The following is a 17705-nucleotide window of genomic DNA, read 5'->3' as shown; positions in this document are numbered from 1 at the left end:
GCGACTGCCATAAAAGTCACCAAGTTTCATACCATTCCGATAAAGTAGCGCTTTTTAAAAATTTGAAACATTTATTTTTTCCAGTCTAAAATGACCGAGGACTAAGCTAATACTGTAGGATCAGTTCTGGTTTATTTGGACATTTCAGTATTGTTCATGTGTTGTGAAACCACAGAAGTGCTTCTATTGAAGGTTGTGTTTCATTTCTCTCTTAACCTCACTTCGAAATCCAAAATTGTGCAATTTATATTGTTTTATAAAATGGTATATAGATTATCCAAATTGCATGCCTGAAGAAACAGACAAAGATGCATGTTTGTTTGGACAGGGTGTTGTGTTCTTTACTACGGCGCCATTGTTTCTAGCTTGAGTCAGCACTGTATGAACAAACCCAGTGTACTGTACAACACTGTGCAAAGAAATATTAAAACACACAATATCATATCACAATAGATAGGCATCAGATTCACATCATGCATTCAGACACTGCACACATATCAAACTTGGTGAGGAAATGAATTTAAACTGCCACTCTACAGACTTTGTCAAACCTGTTACACGGTCTACATCAATGCTGTATGACCCGTTAATTATTTAGTTTAGTTAGTTAAACTTACCGATCCACCTGAACACTATACAGACTGTTAATAGGTCATTCTCAGAAAAAAACACTGTCGTTTGTGTGATAAATGTGATCATATAACAGGATACTGGAGTTATTAATATTATTTCTTAGATTTTACCATAAAACTATATGAACTTGAATGTTCCCATTCAACAATCAAATGTTTTGCTTTTATTAAAATTAAAATATGTAGTTTTCTAAAATGCTTTATATATTTTCTGAGAATATTTTCTGATTTGTCTGTTGTTTACAGAAAGAAAATATTACTAATAATATTAATATTATTAGCATTGCTAGCCAAGCTAAGGCTATTATTATGAATATTGCACTTCAACCCTGAAACATTTTCTTTGTAACAGTGCTGAAATAAAAGAAGAATTGTGGTGGTTATTACTTTTTTTCCTGTATGATTTAATTCAAGGCACAACAAAACTGAGCAATACTACAGAATATATTCAGTTATTACTGTACTGTATCACAAGTACTGTGATTAGGTTTAAAAAAGTACCACTTTTTAGTGTTTCCTGAGAATGACCTTAGTAAAGCATATAATGAAACTGTCCTTTTTGGTATGTTTTATAACAGACCAATGTACTATAGTGGCAGTTTTGGCTGCAGATAGCTTCAAACAGGGTATATAAATGTTTACAGTAATTATACACCTTACCGTAACTATTTTAAAGACAGATATCCATGTTTTTCAATGAAACATTTAGGGTGATATCAGTTGCTATGAAAGCAGACATGCATTGTTAGGATAGTTTACACTGTATACATCAGCTGAAATACATACTGTATGGTCGAATGTATATTTACACTATACATACGTCTTTCCTCTAACACCGTATAGTAATAGATATGACATGCTAAAGCATCTAGAGATAAAAGCCATCTCTTGCACGTAACATTTTGTTCCAATCAAGCTGATCGCTTGATTTCTATTTTGTTGGCTGGGAAGCCCCGCCCACAGTGCAATCTTATTGGTCCAAACTCCTGTACGACACAACTATTCATTAAAATCACACCTGGTTGTGATGCAATCTTACAGTCATTTGTTTTTGTTATTTACATTAAATTATTACAGTTAAATTAAACGAGCTATTCTTGCATACGTCTATGAAATAAGTGAAATGTAATTTTTTAATTTAAAATACCTTATCTTAAACTTTGTTTCTCACTTTGTTGAATTAATTCTGAATTGTTTTAAACTGTACATGTCGTTTAATTTTCTGAAATGTGAATTAACAACAATGAATAACTTCTGTGAAAATGTTTCTTCATGAGTTAATGCAACTGCCTTCACTGTTTGATGCTTTAACTGCTTCCTTCAGATTATGAAAACTGTATGAATATTTAATGAGACAAACAATGTGATTCGGTTGTCCTCAACTAAAAACAGCTGTAACATTCCAGCACATATTTTTTCACACCGTACACCCTTGACACTGCAGTTTGGGTTTGCATAAAAGTGTGCCGTTTTTAGAAGAATGTTAAACTTTAAAGCGTTAAAGTGATATTTGCTAAGTGTTTTCCACCCTATATCTTGGTTGCATGTCGTTATTAACTTTTGCAAATATATCCAGTGGCTCTGCTATAAATTATCAAGGCTTCCCCTTCCATTAGTCTATTACTGAGCAAGTTGGTGTTCAACTTCATCTTCTCATAGTTCATGATGTATTGGTACACTTGTGGTATGTGCCATTTCCCCAAATGGACATTGGCGGTTTTTTGTCTTTACATTCTGTTCATTTGTCAACTTTGCTTCACATCTTTGCTCAACTAATTCTGTGGTTTACATGCACGAAAGAGTCTGTTTAGTGATGGGCATCAGTTCACATATTTACAAAATATTTCCCCTCCATCGCCAATAAAGAGGAAACATCCATGCTTTTATATTTGGTTCTAAGTACCACTAGATACATTCATTCCAGGCTTCTAAGTCTCATCGTCTTGTTATATCTCATTGCACGTCATCATAAGTGCATCATTGCTCATCAAGGCCTCACTGGGGAAGGCTGCAGTAGATCTTAGTTTGGATGCTGGAGCTGTGTTTGGGATCTCCAGGCTCCATGGGGAAGGACAGGGAATTTTGAGCTGTGGCCTTCACTGAGTCTCTGGGGAAGCAGCAGCGGAAGAATGCCTGGATGTGGTGGAAGACCGCCTTACGGAAGATGATGAAGATCCAGGGGTCCAAGATGGGGTTAAATGCAGAGAAGCGGAAAGCCATTAGGTTCTGCTGATCATTCCCAACCGGGCTAATAGCGTTCACAAAGCCACAGATCTGAGGAGGAGAGAAAAAGCGATTAGAACATTGGGAGATAAACCTGGGAATAACAACCACATGATTTCAAGTGCACTTTTAACATACTATACAGTGGCATGCGAAAGTTTGGGAACCCCTTGCAGAATCTGTGAAAATGTGGATAATTTTAACAAAATAAGAGAGATCATATACAATGCATGTTATTTTTTATTTAGTGCTGTCCTGAGTAAGATATTTTCCATAAAAGATGTTTACATATAGTCCACAAGACAAAAAAATAGCTGAAATTATTAAAATAACCACATTCAAAAGTTTGGGAACCCTTGGTTCATAATACTGTGTGTGGTTACCTGGATGATCTACGACTGTTTTTTTTGTTTTGTGATGGTTGTTCATGAGTCCCTTGTTTGTTCTGAACAGTTAAACTGAGCACTGTTCTTCAGAAAAATCCTCCAGGTCCTGCAGAATCTTCAGTTTTCCAGCATCTTTTGCATATTTTAACCCTTTCCAGCAGTGACTGTATGATTTTGAGATCCACATTTTCACACTGAGGATGATTGAGGGACTCAAACACAACAATTAAAAAAGGTTCAAACATTCACTGATGCTCCTGAAGGAAACACGATGCATTAAGAGCCGGGGGTGAAAACTAAAAGTTAAATTGTACTTCATTTGTCTTCCAGGAATTTCAGCTTTTTTTGTCTTGTGGACTATATGTAAACATCTTTTATGGAAAATATCTTACTCAGGACAGTACTAAATAAAAAATAACATGCATTTTGTATGATCTCTCTTATTTTGGTAAAATTATCCACATTTTCACAGATTCTGCAAGGGGTGCCCAAACTTTCGATCCCCACTGTATCTGCATTTAAAAAAATGTATTTAGTTACCACTTGAGTGTACTAGTGTATGAAAGCTGGTTCAAGTGTGCTACAAGTGCATTTTAGTTCATATGCATGGTGTCTCAAAATAGCACAGTTGAGTACACTTAGATGATCTTAAGTTTATCTTAAGAAGTACTAAAGAATAATATTTTGTATATTAAGTACAAAATTAATGCGCAAAAATAAATCACTAAGTATATTATGGAAGTACACTTGTTTTTCACCTAGGAATAACAACCACATGATTTCAAGAAGTAGATGTAGAAAACATATTGTTTTTTTTTGTAATATGGTTTGTAGTATTTTCTGGAAGTGGTCAAAAGTACACAATTTCAAGACAAAACAAGTTTTCACTGAAACCACGAGGAATGGCACAACATCCCTGCAGAACTCTTTCTTTGAATGACTGTGTTATTATCAGTTCCACATTTCCTGCAATACATATTCAGCAGATTTGTTTTATGATTAAGGCTGTGTTCTGGAAAAACACGTCTACTGGTATAGGTCGTGAGTGTTTGGACTAAATCTTACAATCCAACACTATTGCTGTAGATGAGAGGAAACACAGCAGATGTGGAGCATCCCATTTCACTGTTCTCAAGAGATCCAATTCCCACCATTTCACCAGCTCTGATTTTAATTGCTGCGTAGGATGTATAAAGATCGTCTATCAAATGCTAAACAGCAGTCGTCAGACTTTTGGCACAAAACCTGTTTTGTACATTTCCAAAAATGAGCCATTTCCTCAAATCTGACATGTTCTTCAAGAGAGTTGCTGTTAAATCAGATTACCCTAAATTTAATGGATACTCGTCACATACTATGTATGCACCTTCATTATGGAAATGCCATGAATAGATTTTTCATCATTATAGCTACTGAAAGCAGAACAACATCTGCAGATACCAGTACTGGCTGTTTGAGGGTTTTGCCTTTTTTCTGCCACCTTTTTTTAAAACTTTAAACTGATTAATTGCACAACTGAAATGCATTATTATTTAATAAATTATTACTAGTATTATTAGTACTATTACTACTACTACTACTACTACTACATTTTAAAATGATTAAATGTACATTTGTTCTAAAACAGTTCTCTAAAACTCAATTACTTCATTATGAAGATCAGCTGAAAAGAAGTGGCTTAATAGTCTAGTATTGTCACATTATTCACTTTTGTTGTATAATTTATTCTGAATTGAAATTATATTGTTTTCATGCTGTAACTCTGCCAAAAGAAGTCTTCGTTGAATGATTTTCCCACTGCCTTTAGACTGACAGGACATAATCAGGACTGATTGTTTTATTTGACATAATCTGCAAATGTCCAATAGAACAAATTATTACTGTTATAGGCTAGCAACAATGTTTAGCCAATAAAATTGAATTTTAAACACAAGCGTCAACCATCAATGCCAGGAAAATCATGTTTAGATGCTCCAACTCTTGTGTGATTGTAAATGGTTGCTAGCCTTCTGAACACTTTGTTGCTCTTTTCTTGCCAAGAGATTGATAGCAAATGATAACTTGGCAGTTAATTGCATTTTCCATATGTGGCTTTGGTACTGATAAAATACCAAGATTAGAGACGCTAAAATATCAGCTAATATTTAAGGTCCAGATGCTGCCTTCCCCTTACTGAGACAACATCTCGCTTCAGAGCTTTAATATAGAGCCAGATGAGACTGAATCTCCTAACGTTGGCAGCTTTGTATGAAAAACTGGATGCATTTTGTTGGGGCAATCTTGTGCTGATTGTTTTGTTTTTTCAGGTAACACCTGTGACACTTAACCCTGGGTTAAGACCTTGTTTAACGCTAAGGAAATAAGGTCTTAAAGTTATAAAAAAAACAACAACAAAAAAGTCTATCTATGATCTATCTAGAGAGCAGAGCAGATAGCAGAAAGTTACTTTATAAAATTAATGCAAAGCAATGCATTAAAATATTGCTTTACTAGTAAAGTTATGCATTACTTTAGTTTTGTATTATTTTTTGTCACCTGGGCTGGACTTGGTTATTAATTTTTTAATACAAAAACTAAAAGTTATGTTTTTTGGAATAAGCTTCAGGATGAAAGAAGTGCTTCTGCACCTCACTCTCAATTTCTCTCAACATGGGGTCAGTCGATAAATGGGAAAACAAATGAACTTACTTTTTTTTCGGCCATAACATGAAAATAATTATTCAGTATTGTTTTAATATAGGTGCATCCCTACTTTCATAATGACACTGAGTTGATCGTTTCAAGTGTAAAAAGCCCTAAATTCTTAACAGACATCATATCTGAGCCAAGATACAGGAGACAAACAGATCTGGGAAGACCTGCATAGTTTCTCTACTGGCAAGAACGGCTACTGTGCTTTGTGTTTGGAAGAAATCTTCATCATGGTCTACAACTGCAGAGCTGTGATCATGTCATCGTTTATATTCCATCATCACAGATGCGTTGAGACTCAACACTGACACCTGATACGCTGAAGTACAAAGTGTCCTGGATGCTGAGGGAGCCAAAAATCCTTGATAGATCAGCACATTGCTCTTTGTGCCGTTTCATCCAGCGATTATGGTATAAAACATATTAGTAAGCCATGAGTGATTTTAATGACCCTGTCACTGATGTGTCAAACAATTCACGGTAGGTTTTCACATCTTCGGTCACATAAATTGCCACCCGGTACCACCAGCTCTGGTTGTCATCACTCGTCAGCATCACTCGTTGTCAAAACACCACAGCAAACACACCCCGCAACATTCCCCTACATGTCGATAGGACCTCATATGGTCCTCTAGCACTGTGATACTCGCTCCAGTAGGTCGCAAATCATGGCGACCTTTTGGATTTAACACCTAAACTTTTCACACACACAGTGGCAATTTGCTCTCCAAAGGTAATTTATTTGGACAAAACTGTGGCTGGGAGCATGCAAATTATATGTGACCAGTAGTGGTTAATTTGTTTAGAAGAACTTCAGGTCCCACTTTATATTAGGTGGCCTTAACTACTATGTACTTACATTTCAATTAATCATTTGGTACAATGCACTTATTGTGTACATGCGTGTTTTTACATTGTACTTATATTTTTTAAAATACCTATATGTAATTACATCTGTAATTAATTTCTGTAATTACATTTATATTTACACTGTTGACCAATCCCTTACACCGTAACCCACCCTTAAACCTACCCATACCACCAAACCTGTCCATAACCTTGCCCGTATCCCACCTCAATAGCAGCAAATGTGTTTTACACAATACAATACAATACGCAATACAATATGACCACAATAAGTACATTGTACTTATTTTTTTATGTAAGTACATAGTAGTTAAGGCCACCTAATATAAAGTGGGACCGAACTCCCCCCCTTCTCTTCTCCCAGTCACCTCGGAGACAGGAACAGCGAGTGAGGCTGAGCAATCAGGTTTGAGTGATTTTTCGCGCCGGCATAGCCCCGTGTGTTTCACTCTGCATACAGCGCTTTGATCTGCCAGCGCGTGTGGATTAGCGCGCCTCATTACATTGAGTGGCTCAATCCTTCTGCGCGCATTGTAAAATGCTGCGCTGGGCGGCCACCCACTCACGTTTATTTTCTCCCAGTCACCTCGGAGAAAAAGACGGTAAAATCGCATGGCTGGGCGTTCAGGCTTGAGTGATTTTTCGCGCCGGCATAGCCCCGTGTGTTTCACTCTGCATACAGTGCTTTGATCTGCCAGCGCGTGTGGATTAGCGCGCCTCATTACATTGAGTGGCTCAATCCTTCTGTGCACATTGTAACATGCTGCACTGGGCGGCCCCGACTCTCGCGTTTCTCTTCTCCCAGTCACCTCGGAGAAGGAGACGGATATAAAAAAAAAAAAAAAAAAAAGGCTTGAGTGATTTTTCGCGCCGGCATAGCCCCGCGTTTTTCACTCTGCATACAGTCTTTGATCTACCAGTGTGTTTACACTAAGTATTAGCGCCTCTTGCAGCTCTTTGATCTGCCAGCGCTACTTTCATTATGAAAGCTTCAGTCTGTCCCTGCCGCGCTCACGGTCCCTTTCTTCAATGAAGGTGGCCACGCCTCCCCTGCTCTAGTGTTTCTACTCTCCCAGTTATCTCGGGGAAGAAACTGCAAGCTCCAGGGTTCGAGCGATCAAGCTTGAGTGAATTTACGCCAGGGCAGCCCCGCGTTTCACTCTTTGATCTCGGCTCGCCTTCTTCAGTGAAGATGGCCCCTCCCCTCGTCCGCTACGAGCGGATCTGAGAGGATGCGCGCAGCACTTTTGATCTGCTGGTGTGTTTACACAATGGTAATTAATACCCCTCTTCTAAGAGTGGTTGATCCTTTTAGGCAGATCGAAAGCAAGTTGTCACTATGATTATAACTGACAGCTTCAGACTCCTGACGCTTCTGGGCTGTGCCCACGGCCCAAATGGCCTCTGTCATGCCTCCAAACACCCCGTTTAGCTCCGGGTGCCGATGGCAATGAGTTTGTGGTAAATACTGTTGTGAACATTGGGCCCTTTCAAAAAGCGCCCACACAACTGATCGCTGTTATAGCAAGGAAATAAAACACAAACATTTTTAAAAGGGAGCACATTCCTCTCCCTCTTATCACGAGCTTCAGGTCCCCGCTAGGCGGCCTGCCACTCGAGTTTATCCAGCCCCTTGCCACGCGGGCCAAGGCCTGGAGGGCCATCCCCGGAGTGTCAGAATGGGTTATACGGATAATAGAACGAGGTTACTCACTCCAATTCGCTCGCAGACCCCCGCGCTTCAGCGGCGTGGTCTCCTCTTCTGTAGACGGCTAGAACGCTCACGTTCTACGTTCAGAAATGATGATGCTGTTGAAAAAAGGAGCCATAGAAATGGTTCCTCCAGCTCAGAGCGAATCAGGCTTTTACAGCCGTTACTTCCTCGTTCCCAAGAAGGATGGCGGCCTCCGGCCCATCCTCGATCTCAGACACCTGAATCGCGCCCTCGTGAGGAGGTCGTTCAGGATGATCACACTGAAGCAGATCCTCTCGCAAATTCGCTCAGAGGACTGGTTCTGTTCCCTGGACCTGAAAGACGCATACTTTCACGTCCAGATAGCCCCCCCATCACAGACGATTCTTGAGATTCGCCTTTGAGGGAGTGGCTTATCAGTACACGGTCCTTTCCTTTGGACTGTCCCTGGCCCCACGCACTTTTACGAAGTGCATGGACGCAGCTCTTTCCCCTCTCAGGCAGATGGGAATCCGCATTCTCAATTACCTCGACGACTGGCTCATTCTGGCCCAGTCAGAGGTACAACTACTCTCACACAGAGCCCTCCTCCTCAGCCACCTAGAATGCCTGGGGCTCAGGGTCAATTTTGCCAAGAGCGCGCTGTTTCCCAGCCGACGGGTGTCGTTTCTGGGAACAGTTTTGGACTCAGCTCAGATGAGAGCTGTGCTAGCGCCGGAACGCGCTCTGGCCATTTAAAAGCTCGCAGCCTCCTTCCAGAGCGGCACCGCTCGCCCCGTCAAAGCGTTTCAGAGGATGCTGGGCCTCATGGCCACAGCATCGCCGGAGCTACAGTTGGGCCTGCTTCGCATGCGGCCCCTTCAGCGCTGGTTGAAACCACGGGTTCCGCCCCACGCATGGCGACATGATCACCTACATATCAGGGTGAGCCAGGCCTGTGTAACAGCCCTGGTCCCCTGGAAGAACCCACGATGGTTCAGAAAGGGTGTGACCATAGGGATGGTCTGCAGCAGGAAAGTTGTCACAACAGACGCCTCCAACATGGGTTGGGGGCGCTGTGCGAAGGCAAACCGACCTTTGGTCGAAGGCGGAGCAGAACCGCCACATCAACTGCTTAGAAATGCTAGCAGTGTGTCGAGCCTGCCAGTTTTTCCTGCCAGAGCTAAAGGGACGACATTTGCTGATCCGCTCAGACAACATGTCAGTGGTGTCCTACGTAAATCACCAGGGAGGTCTCTCCTCGAAGCGCCTCTTCCTTATGGTAGAGCGACTTCTGGAGTGGGCTCAGCTCAACTTGCGCTCGCTGAGAGCAGCAAATTTGCCGGGCAGATTGAACCGAGGAGCGGATATGCTATCACGGAGCAACGTCCCTTCAGAAGAGTGGATGCTCCATCCGCAGACGGTTCGAATGATCTGGAGAATCTTTGGCAAGGCCGAAGTAGACCTTTTCGCCTCCAAAGACAACTCTCACTGCCCAGCCTATTATTCGAAGGTCAAGGACGCGTTGGCCCACGACTGGCCCAACCTCCTCCTTTATGCATACCCTCCGATCGCTCTGATTCCTCAGGTCATCAGGCGAATCAGGGAACAACGACACAAGGTCTTGTTGGTGGCCCCCCTGTGGGAGAACCAGCCTTGGATGTCAGAGCTGACCCAGCTGCTAACCGCAGCCCCCTGGTCCGTGCCCCTGAGACGAGATCTCCTCTCTCAGGTGAATGGTTTGTGGCACCCTCTTCCCAAACTGTGGGCGCTTCACCTCTGGCCGCTCAACGGGAGCCTACCAGCCTCCCAGAGCGAGTGCTAAATACCATTTCTGAGGCTAGAGCCCCGTCTACGAGACGTCTCTATGCCCTTAAATGGGCGGTTTTCTCCAAATGGTGTCTAAACCGCGGTGAGGACCCCCCCTACATCTGAGTTGGCGGTGATTCTGTCCTTCCTGCAGGAACTGCCGGATAAAGGACGCTCTCCCTCCACACTCGGAGTGTTCGTATCGGCAATAGCGGCCTTTCACGCCCCTATTGCAGGCCAATCAGTGGGCAGGGACAATGCTATCGTCCGTTTTCTAAGGGGTGCCAAGAGGCTGAATCCGCCTCGGCCCCTTACTGTCCCTACATGGGACTTACCCACTGTGCTGAGGGCCCTGAGGGGCCCTCCTTTTTGAGCCGCTCCAGTCCACGAACCTTTGGTCACTGTCGCTGAAGACTGCTCTGCTACTAGCACTAGCGTCAGTCAAGCGAGTAGGAGACCTGCAGGCGCTCTCCGTGAGCCCCGCCTGCCTGGAATTTGGGCCAAACGACTCCAAGGTCGTCCTAAAACCAAGGCATGGATACGTACCTAAGGTACTTTCCACTCCGTTCAGAGCTCAGGTCATCAAACTCTCCGCGCTTCCTCCCTCCGAGGATGACCGGGAGTTAATTTTGTGATGCCATGTTAGAGCCCTACGGATCTACTTTGAGCGTTCCGCCTCCTTCAGGCGCACGGAACAGCTCTTTGTTAGCTTCGGTAACCGCGCCAAAGGGCTTCCGTCACGAAGCAGAGACTCTCTAAGTGGATAGTGGATGCCGTTACGCTGGCTTACTCTTCCTTGGGCCTTCAATGCCCCATTGGAGTACGAGCCCATTTGACTAGAGGCATTGCCTCGTCACGGGCCTGGTCTAGCAGTGTGTCTATTACAGACATTTGTGCGGCGGCCGGCTGGGCCTCGCCGTCCACATTTGCAAGGTTTTATAAGCTGGATGTACCGGCCTTGCAGGCCAGGGTCCTATCTGCTTAGATGAGTATGACTTACGTTGTGGGAACAACCCTAACGGAGAACTCTTGACTGCACGGGCACTCAAGCTCTCTGATGGGTTCCTTGCATATCTCAGCCCTGAAAGTGCTGAGTATGCGAGGAATGCATGGAATGACCCGGGCCGAGCGTGACCCCTACGAGCTCAGCTCGCTTTAGCCCGAGTATACTATTTTACTTCCCTCTGAGCATGGAATGCTTATGGAGGTATTTTACACAGTCGTTCCTCTACCATAGCACGGCGTGATTGAATTGTGTTCCCATAGCGTCTTTAGCAAGACGCAGTACGAGTGGAGTATCGATAGGGAACGTACTCGGTTACTATCGTAACCTCGGTTCCCTGAGATACGGAACGAGTACTGCGTACTTTGCCGTGCCAGGTAGCTGCACGACTCAGTCGTCGCTTCAGTCGAAGTAAACCTGAGGATCCTATGGCCAGACGGCCGATTATATAGCCAGATAACCCCGCCCATTCTGGCGGGATCTGGCGGGCTCCGTCGCCATAGGCTCGTGCAGCTCCGCTGCCGACACATTGGTTCGTTTTTAACACACTGCACGAACCAATGATCGTGCAGTTTCACTGCGTGATTGAATAAGGCTTCAGTAAAGGAGAAAAAAGGCTTTTTCCCATAGGGTCTTTAGCAAGACGCAGTACTCGTTCCGTATCTCAGGGAACCGAGGTTACGATAGTAACCGAGTACGTTTTAGGTATTTGCCATGCAAATTTAGAAAGTACAGAAAGTGAACAGAACTGCACAGACTGTAAAGGAAGAATAATTTCCAACAAGCAGTTTATTAAAAAGACTAGATCATTTTAAACACAGGAGTCTGACCTCATCTTAACTGTTCTCAAGACAGAAATGAATCCGCTCGTTTCTCTGAAACAACCCAAGAAACTCCCACAAGTGATTATTTCCTGTTTTCATATATTTATGACCTACTTTAAACAACTACATGGCTTGTCTCTCACCTATGGACTTGTGAACTTGCAGTCCTTTTGAAGTGTTAGCATTTCAAGTGCAAATGAGTAGTTCTGAAAGTGTGAGCATTGCTAGAGCAGACATATCTTGACAAATGAACTATGAATTTCTGAGTAAGAATGCTTTGCTTATTGGGATTGCCAAAGATAACCCTAAAACACCTCAGGGTTTTACCCCTCCATATAAAAACACAGAGCTCTCCATCACCACTTCCAGAGTCATCCATCAGCCCGCCCAGCTCTGTGGAGTGTTTTTCCATCATGCGCATTAGATATCATAATTCCCCTCCACTCTCTTCTTCAACGAACTACTGTCATCTGTGTACTTTCCCTTCTACTCTCTGAGTCATTAAAAATGTGTCAGCAGCAAACCTGACAACACAATGAAAAACAGGTATGCCATGCTTATATGGATGCATATATACATCATTATTGCATATACAGTCTGAGAATTTAAATAATGTCATAAATTCTTCTCATATTTGGGACAGATGATCACCAGGGGTGCAAAGGGGACAAAACAAAGAGGTGTTTGGGGGGGCTGCTGAAATTTTTAATGAAAATTAAAAAAAAAAAAAAAATTATAATAATTAAAAAAAAAATTAGGGCTGCCAAAGTTCATCATTTCAACTTAAGAAATTAACATAACAAAAACATACATAAATTATATAATATTATACTGTATACATGTTTACAATAATTTTTTTCATTAACATTTTACTTCAATATTATTGCTGTTATTTTTCCGCTATTCCGTGAATAGGTTGAATGCTATACATCTAATATAATTTTCATAGTGAGTAGAAAGTACGCTTGCTGTCAACTTAAGTAAATATTTCCTGGAAATAAAATCTTTAAATATTTATTTATCTCTTTTTCTTTCTTCACACATGAAAATGTATTAATGAAAATATATAGATGTATTTAGATTTAGGAAGGGGGTTCTTTGCATGGCATCATCACATTTGGAAATAAATATATAAAAACTTTGTTATTATTATTTGATGAAAATATTAAGGCTGCGGCTATTTGTAAACAGTGATAGAGGCAAGTGAAAATAGCGTATTTTCTTAGCGATTGATGCTATTTACACTGTTAAAATAGCAGTATTTTCTTATTGCAAATAGTAGCAATTATCTGCACCTCAGTATTGTAGTCCATTCTAAAACAGCATGCAATAATAACATATTGAGTGTAAATTATGATTGTAATTCAAATTATTAAATGGATGCCACCTTATTTGGACCTCCCTACACCTACCTTAACCCTATCCGGTACTTTATTTTCAACTTTTCGAAGTTTTATTGAAAATAAATGCAATTTCCAAGTGAAATTAGATTTAAAAGGGAGAAAAAAAAGTTTGGCAAAAGGCGGATTCGAACTTCGATTCGAGATCGATCGCATCAAAAAGCCTATGGCATGCGCTTTGCCATCTACACCACTGGAGTTTTTTGACAGCCATCTTTTGTAGTGTTCACCAGCCCAATCACACGTTGGTGGGCTGAGTTAGTGTAAATAGCCTCTGCCGACAAGGCTTAGCGTAAATAGATACTCCAAAATATTAATCCCAACCACCAAGGTGTCCAAACCAAGGCCTGCATGCCAAAGTTGGCCCAACGATGACCTTTGGTTTGACCCACCATGCCAAATTTTCATTTCTAATTTATCTTTTGCCTTAACATTTTTTGTTTTGTTTTTGAATTCTAGAGAATTCTAATAATAATATAATTGGATACAATGCAGCATCTATTTTCGGCCCCCAGCCATCAATCAAGTTTGATTTTTGGCCCTTGAGACTCTCTGCCTCGATATTTAAAGACGGTGCAAAGGTGACTGCACTTATTTTGCTTCAGTATTACATCTTTTCCTGAAAAGCCTTGGTCATAACGAAACGGCATGCAGCAGTAACAAGAGACAAGTCAATATCACTTAAACCAGAAGTTTCTGTGTAAGTGTTAACTGCCTGGAAGTGCACAAGCCCCATGCTGCACCATTTATGCACAAAGAACATTTTACAAGTCATTTGACCTTTCACATGTTCAATATGAAATACAATAACAGCTAAACCTACTGTATGCATCTCACAGTTCCTTAAATAACAGCAAGTCGGTAACACATTAAGCTTTTCTGTTCTTGATAATTAGCTATAAAGGAATTAAATTATTTAAAAGATATTTACTGCAGAATCATGAGAGAATTCAGGTAATACTGACACAAATGAAGGTGGATGAATGGCCACGTGCAAACCTCAACAACAGCCATCGGCAAAACAGGAACGTGGCATAGTCTCATATCCTCCCAGGCCTGTTCGACCACTTAAAAATAGAAGAAAGGGACGACCATTCATTTCACAACCCTCCCTGTCTATGACTCCTTGCGCAATTTTGCCTTCTTCTCTTTTGTTCCTTCACTTTTTTGTCAGTCCACATGGTACATACAAGCCTTTCCTGGCACCATTACAAAAGTGAAATCCATTTCTATTTCTGTGTCAGGGTGAGTCTGTTTCACTGCAAGCAATTTGAAGTGCTCAGAATAAACAAGGATGGTCAATTGTTCACAACATTTGTGTTGAAATGACAATTTCAGGGCTGTAAACTGTTGTTTTAATTAAAACTCTCAACAGCTAAAGTGCGTCATTTATATCAGTATTAATGTTTTCTTACTACATTTCTAAAAGAAGTCATCAGATGTGGCAAGAGGTGAATTAATAAAAAGAAAAACATCTTGAAGTCACTTTGGAAGAAAAAACTCATATATTTCAAATTGTTAGCGATGACTGATGAACTGGAACGAGCTTTTTTACTAATTTGCATAAAACCAGACTATTTAATACTTCTGAGAAATAAAATGCTGCACTGAGAACCATTAATGTTTTCCGTTTAAGTGTAGATGAACCTCAGACGCATTAGGAGATTGAATTCAAAGGTCAGCTGAACTTTTTACACATAAGACTCCAATTAGGCAAAGTGTCAATCGAGAAATTATCTCCAGAAAACAAGAATTAGAGGATGGAAATGTTGAATAAACAAACCAGCACTTCTGAGTCATTAGTGTAAGCAGATTGAACTGTAGGGGCTTTAATGTGATCTGTGAAATATTAGAGAAGAAGGCTGGAAAAGATGAGGAAAACCTCATAACATGATCTTCAGAACACCACGTTCTCTGATTGACAGTTCACCTTGAGACAATAAACAAACTTCGACCATGAACGTGGTTTTTGGATCAACATTACGCATTAGCATGTACCCAAACACAAATTTTCATGTGGTTTCTTTGTTCTTAAACCTTGAGAGGTCTTTAAATGCAGACCTTTTAATGTAACATAAGTGAATAGACTGCTCCAGATCTGTGGTTTTGACAAGACAACATCTTCAAAGATAAGAAGCCAAAAAGGGGGGAAACCCATTTCTACCTCAGAGTTAAAACAGAGAATTAGTGAAACTGTGAGATAAAAAGTTTCAGTTGTGAAAAAAAATCATAATTACGAGAAAAAGTCGCAAATTCAAGAAATAAGGTTATATTGCAAGAAATTTACATTTCAGGATTTAAAGTAACATTCAGAGATATAAAGTCGCAATTAATGTACGAGTAAAGTTGTACTGCAAAATATAGTCAAACTGCAAGATTTAAAGGCACACTGTGAGATAAATGTCACTTTCTGAAATATTGCAAATAAATTGCAATTATCAAAAACAAAGTGGCAATTATGAGAAATGAAGTTGGAATTATGAGAAATAAAATCACATAAAACACAGTTTTCACGTGCATATGATACCAAATTTGTTGGCATGCATATGATATGCAGTTTTTGCGTACATATGATACGCATCTACCCCACAACCCTAATCCTACCCATCGCATAGCATATACACGCCAAAGTCCCTTTTTCCGAGTGAAAACTGATACCTTTTGGTCATCGTCCAAACGAGTCGCTGCATAAACGGTTCCGCAGCCTCCTTCAGCTGACAGCTGATAACGTAATGGCATGAATTCACATTCCAGAAACAGGCTTGCATAGTTTGTGACTTTCTGATATTTATCAAGCGATGCACAAATTACAGTTGTGGTCAGAATTATTGGCACCCTTGGTAAATATGATCAAAGAAGGGTCTAAAAATAAACCTGCATTATTAATCCTTTTGATATATATATATTTTTTTAAATTACAAAAATCCAGCCTTTCATTGAACTAAAACAATTGAAAATGGGGGAAAATCTCATGAAATAAATGTTTTTCTCAAATACACGTTGGACACAATTATTGGTACCCCTAGAAATTCTTATGAGTAAAATATCTCTGAAGTATATTCCCATTCATATTCACAATTTTGAGCACTCTAGGGTGATTATGAACATGAAATTATCCAGCCATGGCTTTCTGTTTCACAGCAATATAAATTCCCTTAATCGTCCATCACAATGAGAAAAGCCAAATAATATATTTCTGATGTGCAGCAAAAGATAATTGAGCTTCACAAATTAGTGAAGTGGCTTTAAGAAAAGAGCTAGAGCAGTGAAAATTCCCATTTCCACCAACAGGGCAATAATTAAGAATTTCCGATCAACATAAAATGTTACGAAACTGCCTGAAAGAGGATGTGTGTCTACAGTGCCCTCCAAAAGTATTGGAACAGTAAAGACAAAATTGCTCTGTTGGCTGTGGAGTCAAGACATTTACAAATATGATTAAAAGATGAATATGAGACAAAACTACAGAATGTCACATTTTATTACTGGGTGATTCAACACATAGATGTTTTACCAGCTAAGAAGTTCAGCACTTTTAGAGTTTCATCCCTCTATCTGATGTGAGCATAAGTATTGGAGCAGTTGCCTCACAGGTCTTTCTAAGTGATCAGCTGGGTCCTGTTGCATTAATTCTTCAGATATTAAAAGCAGGGAATGTGTCGCATCAGTTATATCCATTTCTTCTGTATTCTGAATCTTGCATTCGATGATGACACACACAAACCAGGATGAAGACGAGGGAGCTGACTTTGAGAGAAAAGCAAGCAATTTGGATGCTAAAAGAAAAGAGGAAGTCAGTTAGAGCTGTAGCAAAAACAAAGGGCATGGAGAAATCAAGAGTTTGGAAACCACCAGCAACACCAGCAACCAGCAACTACCTGATCGGCTGAGAAAACAACAGTAGTTGATGACAGACAAATCATAAAAGCTGTGAAAATGAGTCCTAAAAGACATGTTTGTAAAATCACCAACAACTTCCAGAAAGCTGGGGTGATGCTCTGACAATCTACTGTCCTCAGGAGACTTTGACACAGAATTACAGATGCTACACAGCAAGATACAAACCTCTGACCAGCACCAAAAATAGAAAGGCAAGATTAGAGTTTGCAAAAAAGCACAAAGGTGAGCCAAAAGAGTTTTGAAACTGTGTTTATGGACCGATGAGACAAAGGTGAACCTTTGATGAAGCTTTATCTAA

The 17705-nt window shown here is 40.6% G+C and overlaps 1 protein-coding gene across 1 annotated transcript in view; it reads right to left on the bottom strand.

Annotated features, from left to right (window-relative positions):
* Positions 1 to 322: 322 nt before the first annotated feature.
* LOC306851490 (prostacyclin receptor-like) overlaps positions 323 to 17705 on the bottom strand; it is a 41901-nt gene continuing 24518 nt past the window's right edge. The window contains exons 3-4 of the mRNA XM_079387768.1: positions 988 to 2906; positions 323 to 865 (exon numbers count right to left, since the gene is read on the bottom strand). Of these exons, the coding sequence (XP_079243894.1) occupies positions 2628 to 2906 (279 nt within the window). The 3' untranslated portion in view covers positions 323 to 865; positions 988 to 2627. The remainder of the gene's footprint in view (positions 866 to 987; positions 2907 to 17705) is intronic.

This window comes from Barbus barbus (assembly GCF_936440315.1).
Source record: "Barbus barbus genome assembly, chromosome: 31".
In the NCBI taxonomy this organism is placed as follows: domain Eukaryota; kingdom Metazoa; phylum Chordata; class Actinopteri; order Cypriniformes; family Cyprinidae; genus Barbus; species Barbus barbus.
Note: the sequence above shows the minus strand (reverse complement) of the source record. Positions and strands in the feature narration are given on the sequence as shown.